Source organism: Lytechinus variegatus, chromosome 13, assembly GCF_018143015.1.
Source record: "Lytechinus variegatus isolate NC3 chromosome 13, Lvar_3.0, whole genome shotgun sequence".
NCBI classification, from domain to species: Eukaryota; Metazoa; Echinodermata; class Echinoidea; order Temnopleuroida; family Toxopneustidae; genus Lytechinus; species Lytechinus variegatus.
The window spans coordinates 32,458,133-32,470,924 of record NC_054752.1 but is presented as its reverse complement, the minus strand read 5'-3'; the positions used below and the strand labels follow the sequence as shown (position 1 = coordinate 32,470,924).

At 33.4% G+C, this 12,792-nt stretch overlaps 1 protein-coding gene across 4 annotated transcripts in view; it reads left to right on the top strand.

Annotated features, from left to right (window-relative positions):
* The window catches only part of LOC121425942 (integrin alpha-9-like), a 77,742-nt gene extending 66,624 nt beyond the window's left edge, over positions 1-11,118 (top strand). For all 4 annotated transcript variants that reach the window (XM_041622060.1, XM_041622063.1, XM_041622061.1 and 1 more), the window contains 13 exons: positions 33-196; positions 595-738; positions 1,537-1,616; positions 1,788-1,932; positions 2,390-2,488; positions 3,237-3,406; positions 4,037-4,211; positions 4,927-5,034; positions 5,622-5,780; positions 6,547-6,660; positions 7,256-7,360; positions 8,265-8,387; positions 10,125-11,118. In XM_041622060.1, the coding sequence (XP_041477994.1) occupies positions 33-196; positions 595-738; positions 1,537-1,616; positions 1,788-1,932; positions 2,390-2,488; positions 3,237-3,406; positions 4,037-4,211; positions 4,927-5,034; positions 5,622-5,780; positions 6,547-6,660; positions 7,256-7,360; positions 8,265-8,387; positions 10,125-10,259 (1,721 nt within the window). In that variant the 3' untranslated portion in view covers positions 10,260-11,118. The remainder of the gene's footprint in view (positions 1-32; positions 197-594; positions 739-1,536; positions 1,617-1,787; positions 1,933-2,389; positions 2,489-3,236; positions 3,407-4,036; positions 4,212-4,926; positions 5,035-5,621; positions 5,781-6,546; positions 6,661-7,255; positions 7,361-8,264; positions 8,388-10,124) is intronic.
* Positions 11,119-12,792: the final 1,674 nt, after the last annotated feature.

The following is a 12,792-nucleotide window of genomic DNA, read 5'->3' as shown; positions in this document are numbered from 1 at the left end:
GCCCTCTCTCTCCATTGCTTATAACTTCTTAGGTATTGATCGTATGTTGGAGGTGGACTATTACAAGGTTGCGACTGGATTCCCACCCAGGGTCGTCTTCTTTGAGAATGGGGAGTCCATGGGCTCGACCATCGTCCAGAACATTCAGCTCGTCAAAAACCAGCAGACCTGTCATGATATTGTAGCCTATTTCAAGGTAAATATTGAGGATTCGGTCCTGCAAACCACAGATCTGTCTTCGGGTTCATTCAAGGGATTTTCTTACTGTAGAACCACTAATCAAACCTAAGTATAAACATGGGGAGTATTTCAGCATTATTTATTGTCCGTCAAGTTGTCAGATCGTACAGATTTCCTTGCCTTTGATTGGCTGAGAAGCGCTGTCACTTTGATAACTGTCTGTTCAAAAAGGATTTGTTTGATGAATCCGACAAGTCCTTTAATAAAAAATGGATCCCTGATTAGTGCAGACTAGCTCAAGTGATTGTTTTTAACTGATTCTTTCTCATATCTTTATTGATGTAATTAAAGGACCAAATCTGAAACTCATATTTACTTATGATCCCAACTCATTTTCTTTTCTCATATCCACAGAGAGACATGAAAGATTTCCTGAGTCCAGTTCCATTCCGTCTCTCCCACGAGCTACGAATTTCTGGGAATGCTCCTTATATAACGTTATGTAACAGGCTTTGTCCTACCATCAGCCCGTATTCTGATAACAATATAGTACAAGAGGTGAGTTTTTATGCATGTTGACCATGATTTTTAATTATTTGTAGCATATATCTTGCAAGTACTCACAGTGTGTGTGGACACACCTCAGGCAATTTGGTTTATTTCCAAAATGTTATACGCCAAAACCACTTTCGCCATCATTATCACCATCACCACCTTCATCAACATCCTCATCATCATCAATACTCATGAACATAACACTCAACCATTGTCAACATCTTCATCAGTATCATCACCATCATCATCAACATCATCACCATCATCATCAACATCATCAGCATGGTCATCACCATCGGCATCAGCATCATCACCATCATCATCAACATCATCACCATCATCATCAACATCATCACTATTATCGTCGTCATCATCACTATCATCATCATCAGCATCCTCATCATCATCATTCTCATCAACGTAACAATCAACCCTTGTCAACATCTTCATCAACGTCATCACCATTATCATCATCATCTTCATCATCATTAACATCATCATCATTATCATCATCACCTTCATCGGCATCATTGTCATCATCATCAACCTTGCCACCGTAGAAATCAACCATTATCAACATCTTCAACATCATCAGCATTATTATCATCTTTGTAATCGTAACTGTCATCGTCATCATCATCATCCTCATCATCATCTCATCATTATCATCATCACAATCACTGTAAATCGTTATCATTGGGATGGGGGATTTTTCCTTAGATATATTGTAAATGACAGCACAAGTTCACACAAACAATATCCTAATCTTCTTTCTCCTTTATTTACTATTTTTCTCCAAAGGCAACCTTTATGTCCAACTGTGGCAACGATTCCATTTGCGTAACAGACCTACAACTCAGTGCTAGCACAATCATCCCCAGGTAAGTACAACATAGTCCATCAAATTCAATCAAAATTTGCTGTGTGTGGTATGAACAGAATTTGCAGCTGTTGTATAAACGGAAGACATGAAAATAGTATTTCCTTTTAAAAATGGAGTCGGTTATTTTATGGCATTGATCAGGAAGGATTCTGCATGATTTGATTGACAGGGGCACCAAGTACCTCCCTCTAGGCTCAGCAGACAATATCTATGTGATGGTAGACCTGATGAATCAAGGAGAGGAAGCTCACCAGGCCCAGGTTCTCATTGAATATCCCGTCGGTATCACCTTTGTCAGGGTCGAGAGTAACAGGGTAAGAATCATTACTTTCTGTCATCTTTTAAAACTTTTATTGATCATATAATTTGTATGTACATACAGGCAACAGTAATCTTAAGATCACTTCTCAATAATTATATATGTTAAAATGCATATAAATTTCAAACAATATATAAATTGTGGAAAACACTTCAACAAAGCGATCTTAACTGGTTTTGCAAAGTGTTTAAATTGAAACAGGATCAAGTAAGAAGATGAGAACAAGCATCATACTATATTTAAATCATATGAAAGGAAAGCTTCTTTATAGATTAAGAATAGATAATGGAAGAACCTGTCAGTAGTATATATAAATTTATGTGTGTGTGAGAGTGATTTTCCTTCACAATATTGATTTCGAAATTACTGATTACTACAAATGGCAGGATTTGTACTTTCTTTATTATACAAATATTTCAACCTCATATATGATTTTCTTTTTGTCTTTGCAGCAACAAGAAACGATTGTACTTTGCTCACCATTGACAACCAGCAATGAAACCGCATCTGTTCTGTGTGATGTTGACAACCCTATGAAAGCAAATTCTAGAGTAAGTGATTGATCAAAATAATTTCTTGTTTTATTTCACGTTTCAGATGAATTTATATTGATGATATCATTGGTAGATGACACAGCACACAGCACTGGTCTGTTAAATTAGAATATAATTACTTTGTGTGATGTATGAGACTTTAGGAATTATGATTTACTATTTGAGATACTTTCCCTCAATCAACCACCCGAATTAAACATATTTTACATAAGGATGGAGCAATGATGTCAGGTATATACACTGATATCCCACCAACCAACATCTCTCTCCAGGACGAGTTTGATATAATTCCCCTTTCGAATTCTGTAACTGATCAATTTTTTGTTTGGTTGTGCAATCAAAATTTCCTTTTATTTTGTTTTCTCTGCATCCCCCTGATTGTGGTAAATAGGTCTTAGATTCCAATCAGGCGATGTTAATGATAGCTTCTTGCCAGTAGTGATTTCTAATGACTTATTTGGTCTGAACCATAAGATGCGAGGATTTGCAGTAGCTCATAACAATAATAAATGCAAACCACTGAATAGTTGATTCATGAAATGCTCTCCTTATTTAAAGGAGGCTCAAACATATTTTGGTGGCAGCGGTGGGATGAATCCTTTGGAAAGCCAAAAGTAATAATAGTATCTAATGATTAAGAATTAATATATATTTACTATTATTCATGCTATTACTCATACTTCGCCATGCCTCTATCATCATGAAATGACTTAACTTTTGTTTTATCTCTTTTTTGTCCTCACAGAGTAGCTTTAGAGTGAAGTTGTCAGTACCAACTGCTCATGCCAATAGCCGAAGCATCGATATTGTAGTATCAGCATCAACCTCCAGCACAGAATACAATCACACTCTATATAACAACATACAGAGGATCAGGGTTCCCATTAGAATAGAAGCAGATATCACCATATCAGGGTATGTAACTTCCTTATGATGCCCTTTACAAACTAAAGAGTTTGATTAAATCAATAAAAACTATAGATAGCCAATGATAGGCCTCGAAATATAATTTCTTCCCTGTTTGGGGGAAAATCATGCGCACACTATTTTTCAATTAGAAAGATTGGGAGGTCTGCAGTAATGTTGTATTTTATTAATGCGGATTGTATAATGCCATAGTATACTTTGGAGGGATGAAGTAGCCAATAAATTTGTAAAAAACATATGCAAAAGCCTCTTTTATAAGAAAAATAAGCTAAAGCATCACTGAGAAAACTCATTGTGGATGAAGCTACTTCCTCAGTTTTTAGCCGGTGCTCATTAAAGTTCACACAAATATTTATCTTGGGGTAAAGACATGCAAGATTCATTTTCTAAATGTGTTTGAAACTGCATTTCCCTGGTAATGGCATTGTGAGGGGTTATTAATCACCTTCATTGATATTTCTAGTTCACATTATTGTCCATTTTACCAAAGATGCAGAGAGACGTTAAACTATGTCAGAATTTTTTGCATCTATGATGATATGATAGCATTTTATTTCAGTTTTTTGAATCAAAACTTTTTGAACTGGATTTTTATTCAAAATTTCCATAATTCTGCAGGGTAACGAGACCTAACAGTGTGCTGTATGGCCTGCCAGAATCAAGCAACTCAAACAGTCAAGATTCCGCTATCAATGAGTCCCAGATGGATGAAACCTTGCCCCTTATACCATCAGAGGTCAATGAACTTAATCTGGACAAACACATTGGACCAGCATTCAAACACATCTATGATGTAAGTATATAGTGCTGAGCAGGGAAAAGTGGAAAATTTTCTGCACAGAGCTTTTTCCCTATGTTTTTTCATACCAAATTGTCATTTTCCTATTTTAAATGCAAATACAAGAAATCAAACTCATGTGTGATATATTTGCAGATATAATAAGAAAAGCAAGAACTTTTTCCCAAGGGATAGTTTGCTATTTTTGTCATTCCAAATTGCCATTACCAAATATAAATTTACAAAATAACAAATAGAAATACGAACATTCAGACACTTTGATGGTACTGTGATGGTAGTAGTTCTGAATAGGAGGAAAAAATCAGAATTTCTGTACCACAGTGGTTTTGCCTACTTCTTGTCATTTTAGAAATACTATTTTGTGATCCATTAAATCTACTGCAACTTATAAATGTATCTAGAGTTCCAGTTCATTTCTTTCACAGGTTGTAGTGGGTACATTGTCCATTTGTTTACTGTTTTTTTTTTTATATTTGTAGGTTTTGCATGATTTAAGAATCTGTATTGAAATATGGAGAATCAGTAAAACTATTCATAAGCCAAATCAACTTTGCTCTTAAATGCAAAAAAAATAATTCCTAGGGGTCAACAGCAATATAGTCAAATGAGATATGTCTTGTAATTGCCTTCAACTTGTGCTTTTTAATCAACTTATTCATAAAATTGTTGTATTTCCATGTTCTCTCAACTTAAATGATCTCTCCTTCAGGCTCGAAATCTTGGCCCCAGCAACCTTCCCTTCATGACCTCAGTCAACATCACAATACCTTGGAAGACTAAAAATGGAGATATGCTCATTTATTTCTCAAATATTGATGTAAGTTTGCTGCCAAGAAATATGCTTTTCAACTAGCTTTGTCATGGTGATAAAAAAACAAATATCTTGCTATAGGGAAATGCTATATTTTAATGAGTTGCTCCCAAGCAGATTAGAGTATGTTTTATTATTATTGTTGTTGCTGTCTTCTTCATCACAAACATCTTCCATGTGTATTTTCTTCTCCATAATTATCTTATGTCATTATAATTTTCATCCTCTATATTCTTCTTTTTTTCTCCTTCCCCACCGTATCCTCTATTGTATGTCATTTCTTCTTCTTCTCCTCCTTCTCCTTCCTCTTTCTCTACCTCTTCTCCTTTCCCCCCTCTTCCTCCTCATCTTCTTCTTCTTCCTTTCAAATGGATTATTTCTGTACTGCAAATTGTGAGGCCTAATGCAATGACATTTCAGAAGGGATAACTCGTTCAAGATATGAAATATCAATTAAAGAAAATAAGTGATATGTGCAATGAATATTTTAAAGCAAATAAAGCTTGTAAGACATAAATAACTTTCTAGTCTGCCTGCTCATGTCATGATAATTGCTCCACCTGATAGTATCATTATCAACTTTCTATCTTCAGTTTAAAGGGACAGGTGTATGCGAGACCCAAGCAATCCTTGCTGAACAAAGCACACTTCTCCAAAGAATGCTGGCCAAGAGAAATAGAACAAACCCACACGAAGAAACGCATCAAAGTCTAGCATCAACACTCTTTGGAACAAATAAAAACCGACGGTTGGTAAGTCAAACTGCGATGAATTTATTAACACTTCTTATTCAGGATGTTTCTTTCTACTCATCTGTATGATGAGGTAGCTATCTATTAACTTATTATTAATGAATAAATCAAAACACATGGACTCCAGTCTGGAAGTAGTAACAATAGTAAACAGAGGAAGAAGAGTACCAGTAGACTTTATTGCATGTCATCTGGGCTTTCCATAAAACGATCAACCTTTTTGTATATTTGAATTCGGGTTTTAATGTGTTCTTTCTTATGCAATTATTTTTAATGTATGAATACAGCTGTGTATCCTCGCTGCAATTTTGTAATGTCTTTCTCTTTCTGTCTCTCTCTGCTATGATATCCCTCTATCTTCTTCGCTCACTTTCCTTCTCCACTGTGTCCACTTTTGTTCTATCCAACTAATTCTTTCTCTTCTTAGTTAACTCTCAGCCGTTTCTCACTCTTTGTTTTTATGGGTAAATTATTTTATTCTATGCCGTATTGCAATATATGTTTGAATTGTTTGTGTATTTTTTTTCAATATATTCGCCCAATTTATATGTCATAATTCATATCATTTGTATGTAAAGCCAGTGGAGGCCAAATTTCTATGTATTTTTATCATGGATCAATAATAAATGAATCTGAATCTGAATTTTTCTCCAGTATTATTTTGTTTTATAGATGTATAAAGCAATAATAATTTCAGAGCATTATAACTAGGACTAGGTGTAAACTCAATAATTATGTACATATCGCTGTTTTTTCTTTATTTCAGAATTGTATGAATAGCCAATGTGCAGTGATTGAATGTCTTGTAGATAATTTAGAGTCCGGAGATGGAGCAGTCATTCAGCTTGATATGAGAATATTTGAAGATACATTTTTAAAGGTAAGCAAACATTATCTACCTTATGGGGTCATTTGCAAGTATGGTCTTGAATAAACATGCATGTCCTAATTTTATCAATCTCTTTGTCCACTTTCTGTTAATTGGTCAATCAAGATAAAAATTCATCATTCGATTCAATGCTTGTTTCATTCAGTTCATCCCAAACCAATGCAGATATCTGTTTGGGTTTGATCAGGACAAGAGAAGTTAATGTCATGACTTGTCTCTGCGTTGTACACAGTAACCATATTTCCATCTGTTATTCAGAGGACATATAATGGAGATAATGTGCTATTGTAATTTGGAAGATTATCTTATCATTAAAAGTACTTGTACATTAATAAGTCCATACCTTGTGTGTGGGCAAGCCAGCATCTGATAAGGGGTTATTAATATATCTGTAAATCATTTAAAGATGTTGTTCTGATACATTAAGCACTGTAATAAAGGCAGAAAATTGTTATTACATGTATTAATTAAGCTGGAGCTCTTGTTGAAACACTTTGCATCTGTTTCTATTACATTCTTCAGGGTTAGCATCATGCTCTTTGCTTTCAATCTTGTTCATATTTATTTTGATGTTTGTATTACACAGGGAGATTTTGGTAAAATAGAACTTCATGCCGAAGGTATTATAGGTGTGGATGATCCACTTAAAAGACATATACAACCGCAGTCTGGCAGGCCCGACAGTGTTATGGTAAGTTTTTCCAACCCCTCACATCATCCTTCCAGAAAACATAAAGGAAACCTGCAAAAGTGACTGTTATTGTAGTTCCCTGAACTTCTCTCCCAAAATATTTAAATTTGAAGAAAGTGCTCTGAAATATGATAATGCAGCATGTCTATGAGATGCACACATTCATATCCTGGCAGTTGAATAAGAATGTTCTGAGATTCAATGACATCTTTATCTAGATGTAGCTCCTGCCTTGAAACATTTCAACACTCTCCGTATAATATAATAGTGTTTTTGATTTGAAGTACTAGTCATTTCAGGGGCATGATTTCAAATCCCACCACTGCCACCATAACTGTCAAGGGAAGGAAAACAGCAAATTATTCTAAGAAGGGTTTACGTTTGTAGTTTGAAGTACCAATGAGATTCATATCACAGTGGTGCCACCGTGCATTTAAGCAAACTGGTAACACAAACAAGTTTAATGCTATTGAAGAAGAAGACAGTATAAAGGAGAGGACATGGATAAACATCATCAGTGTATCAATAGCCACTAGTCATAACAATGACAATGATAAAGATTAACTCCTATACAGATCCTCACCTCTGGAACTGCCTTCCATGTGTCATCATGAAATCAAAAATCTGGAGCACTTTGTAGAATCATTCTTTCAATAACCAATATGTGATGTTAATGCTAGGTAAGGCATGCCATTTACAACTTTCAGCACTTATACCATGCTAATGCCAATATTGAACTTGAAATCTTCCACTGTACATCATTATCTTAATGCTTCTGCGTTGCCAAGTTGATATCTTAGAGATTAAATCGTAATATTCACAATTGAGCTATGAATAGCCCTACACATAAATTATCATTATCAATTTCCTTTTATATTTCCTTTTCTTGTTTCTGCTCCTGTAGGTAAAAACAGTAATATTCACCGAGTCTTCCGTGAGGAATAGACCAGTGCCTAAGTGGGTAATAGCTGTGAGCATAGCAGCTGGAATTGTGTGTCTCATAGCAGTTATTCTCGTTATGTGGAAAGTAAGTGAGGATTTACTCATCCATCAGCCTATATTATACACTAAAATTTAAGCCCACCTCACACTTTGCGATTGACCACAACTGGATTTTGGTACAAAATGCAATGAAAACCAAGTTAAAATGGGGTTTATGTTGATTTTAGAGGGTTTTTATCTTTACCCTATATTAAGATATGGGATCATGAAGCTCAGATTTCTCAAGTTACTTAATCACTTCAAGCAATTTTTTTATGCTTGGATAAATATCTGACCATGCAAGTTATCAAGCTCTGAAGTTTGCGTTTGAATGTTATAAAGATAACATTTTTATTTGATGAATACCATTACATTACATGGCAAATGCTTAATTCTCTCATGTAGATGTGCAACTTACATGCAGTTGAAATAAACAGAACGCTATATATCTTTTGAGTTCCATAAGAAAAAAAATGGAATATTGTCACAGTATAAAAGAATAATGATAGCTGCTTTTGTTTGACATTTATTTGTAACATGTTGCCTCAAGCACTTGTGTCAGCTGTTCATATGAATGTAAAAGAAACATGCAGTCAGACCGCAGATTCATCCAAATCATCTCGTGGCTGAAACCTCCTCCTTACAAAATCTTGTGATTCGTGAGATTTTCTTTCTCTAAGAATTTACCTGTTTTAACCTCAAGTTAAATGAAATATCATTGATCACCAGATAGAGTAAATGTTACTCTTTTTTCATATTGGTCTTTTATTTTGTATACAATGTTTTGTTAAATAAGTAAATTACTGGCCTGAAAATGTGCCTCACAACTGAATTTTCTTCCTCTGTTTTCTTTTGCAAATTGTGCAAAGCTTTTTATTTTGAGCCTCAATGATATCTATATCACCATAAAGCTGAACTTCTGTTCTTTCTCACAATGCCACTCTTGATATGTGGCACCTTTTAATCGGGTCAAGGTCACACTTTTCCCACCAAGGTACAAGACGAAATTTCTGAAATTTTGTACTTGCATGAAATCCAGAGTTCTGATTGGCTGGATAAGGTTCACAGAACAACAGGCGTGGGATATTTGAGGAGATTACCACATGGGAAGTGTGACCTTCACATGAACCCAGGCACTGGAACTGTTGGAATTTGCCATTGTGTGGTCTATTTGACCAATCGGAGTGCAGTATTCTTGTCAAGCTGCTTTATGTACTTGGCAAATGAAAAAAGTGTGATGTTGACCCGATTAAACCAATTCTTATTTTAAAACCTATATCATTTTAAAGCGTACATATTCAGCTTTATCATGATCTGAAAATCATTTGGGCTCAACCAAAAATAAAGTGTGAAAATAGCAGTTTTTTCAGGTGAAAATAATTATTTTGTAGCATATATTAGATCAAAGTTTTGACCTATATTACAAAATCTTTGAATAAATTCAAACACATGACCTGAAAGAATGATTTTTCTTCTTTACAATGATACCAATTTCATGAAATTTGATGCACAATTAGAGCAGCAATGACCAAATGAAAAGAGGTGTTTTGGTCCGCATCAAGCTAATTAAATATGCAAAACATCTCAAGTCATGAATATCACTTGGATGAATGAAGCCTCTTTCTTGGGACCTGCCATCTGACTGCATGCCTTTGTCTCTGAGGTTATATTTTGTTTAAATGTGAATTTCAAATAAAACTCATGTTTGGAAAAAAAAATTATGTACCTAATGCTAATCATTACTGTATAATGATCAATCTCGCCCCCTTTTTTATATTTGCAGTGTGGTTTCTTCCGGAGGAGGATGAAAGAGGAGATGGAGAGATTGATTCAAGAAAAAGAAGAACAAGAATCACTCAATCCTGAGGGTATCCTCAACGAAGCAGATTATGAAGACGATAATTTCAGATCATACTAGGTTATTTATAAAATCAGTAGTTTCTGGAACTTCCTGTTAGAGACTTTAATGTTATTTTCAGGGCATAAACATTGAATAAAACTTCTTTCCTGATGAAATTATTTAAAAAGAGTTTATTAAAGGATTTTTTATACATCTTCATGATAACTTCAATTAAAATATTGACAAGGCCAGCCTTTATATTTTGAGATACAGTGATAATGCAATATGATGATATCTTTTGAACTATAAAAATCACCATTTTATGTCATAGTAAAGAGGGGCTGTAAGACTTGTCCAGACTTACATGTATTGTCATATTGAAAAATTTTAGGCCAATTTTGCGAAATTTTATTCAAAAGAAGGTATTTGAGCTGTCACCTGAATTTTAGCTGCATTGTTCAAAGGAAACTACTCCAATTTAGCTGTTGGTTTGATGTGGTTGCTCGCAAAGACTCTAAATCTTTCTGAAGTAGTTCCACAATGAACTGAATGTAGCAATGTCAGAGTCAAAATAGTGACATTTCAGATATTAATGTGACTGAAATTCAGGTGATACACTTATGATTAAAATATGGCAATGATTTGTCTGATATTTAATTCTGAAAAAATTGACATTTCATCTGGAAACAATAGTGTGAAGGTATCCTTTGAATTAAAATATTTATCATATTTTGTCAGGAATATTCTAATTTCAGAATTTGTTCTATCACGGTTTCTTTGTATGACATTTTATCTATATGGATGAGAAAATAAAAAGAACCTAATATATGCATTCCATGAATTGTATCAATGTTAAAGTCTGTATTTTAAAAAATAATTATACATGGCTAATTTAAGTAATTTGACATTTTTATTTTTTAAATATGTGTTGTTGTTTTTTCTTTGATGTTTCTTAAAGATTTGACAATCATATACATTGTAGAAAAAAAATCAATCAATCAATTATATTCCTTAAGTTGATTTAGAATATTTTTTTTCCTTTTTTCAATATAGCAATTTTCTTGTACAGAACACTCAAACAGTATTTTGTTTTATACATCATCAAAACAGCATTTTGGGCAAGGGGCGTAATGAGTGTATAATGCCTTGGTTTTGCTTTGTTGTATCATATTGTGAGATTCATCATTTGCTTGGAGCTATTGAAGGTGCAAATTTTTATTTTTCAAAACAAATCAAAATCCTTCTGCTCCAAGTAGATGGTATGACATGTTATTCCATTTATTAATTTAAACTATGCAGTTAAAACTTTCCTTGCCCTTTTACTGGACATATATATCTCTTTTCTCGTTATAAAATCTTGTCATTGTTCACCAGGAACAGCACTCTACTATTGAACATAATAGTATTTGTATTTAGAAGAACATGAGAGGTTATATTTAATCATATTTCACAGGGTTAATACCATTTGAGTGTCATTGAGCTTGCCAGTTTGTACAGATCCATGCATATGCTAAGAAGTTATTTTTGATGAAGTATTAATATAGTGGATTATAAAAATGACCATTAACCAGTCATAAGATTAATTTTTGTCTGATGTATTATGGGAAATAAATTTGGTCATTTTTTGTATATCATTTTTGTATACATGCCCCCTGTAAGACTGTTTACTCATGATAAAGTTGTTCATAATTTATCTGTGGTTTTACACACAGCTAATAATCCTTTCTTGTGTTAAATGAGATTTTTTTAAAATGTTTCTGTCTTTGTAAAATGGGATGAGCTTTCTAGAATTCTCAAATAAAATTCTTGGCATTAAAATGTCTGTTAACAATAAGGATGAGATTTCAAATCATTAAAAATCCAATCTAGCTAAAAAATGGGTCACCCATTGTTAGTAAAGTTGTTTGTAACTTAAGAATAGATTTGTGAAATACCATCTTGATGCAGAAAGAGTTTTTAGAAAAGCACATTTCCAATAAGTAAACACATCTTCATGTTTACCCATACCATTAGATCATGTATTTGTGAATTGTTCATTTCATTTTCTTTGAAGTTAATTTCAATACAACGATGTTTGTAACCTAATCTTTAATTCCCTAATACCGTATTGACTTTAATGATCATCATAACTAAAATGTTCATCGCTTTTCATAGATGGGAAGCACAAGAACTGTTTCACCAGTTGGCAAATGTAGTCACTCAAAATGAATTGTTTTGTATGATAAAAGAAAGCTCTTTATTTTTATACCTTTCATAACATGTTCTAGTATTATCGTTAGAATTTTTGACTCTCAAAAGTGATTTTATTTGATCTGTCATTAATTAATTAGTTTATTTAATTAATTTGATTAATTAATTAATTTATTTGTTTTATTTTAAATCTTTTGTAACATATCTTAGAGAAATGCTACAGATAATGTGTATTGAATGTTTATAATGAAATATGTATAAACATTCTGAAACTTAACTATGTATATCAAATCTTTGTACATTGCAAAAGTATGATATTTATGAAATCAAAGACTGAATAATATCAAGGAATATTTCATCACCCACAAGACTGAATATACATACTGGATGCTACTTAAAAGTGTCAAAATTGATATTTTAA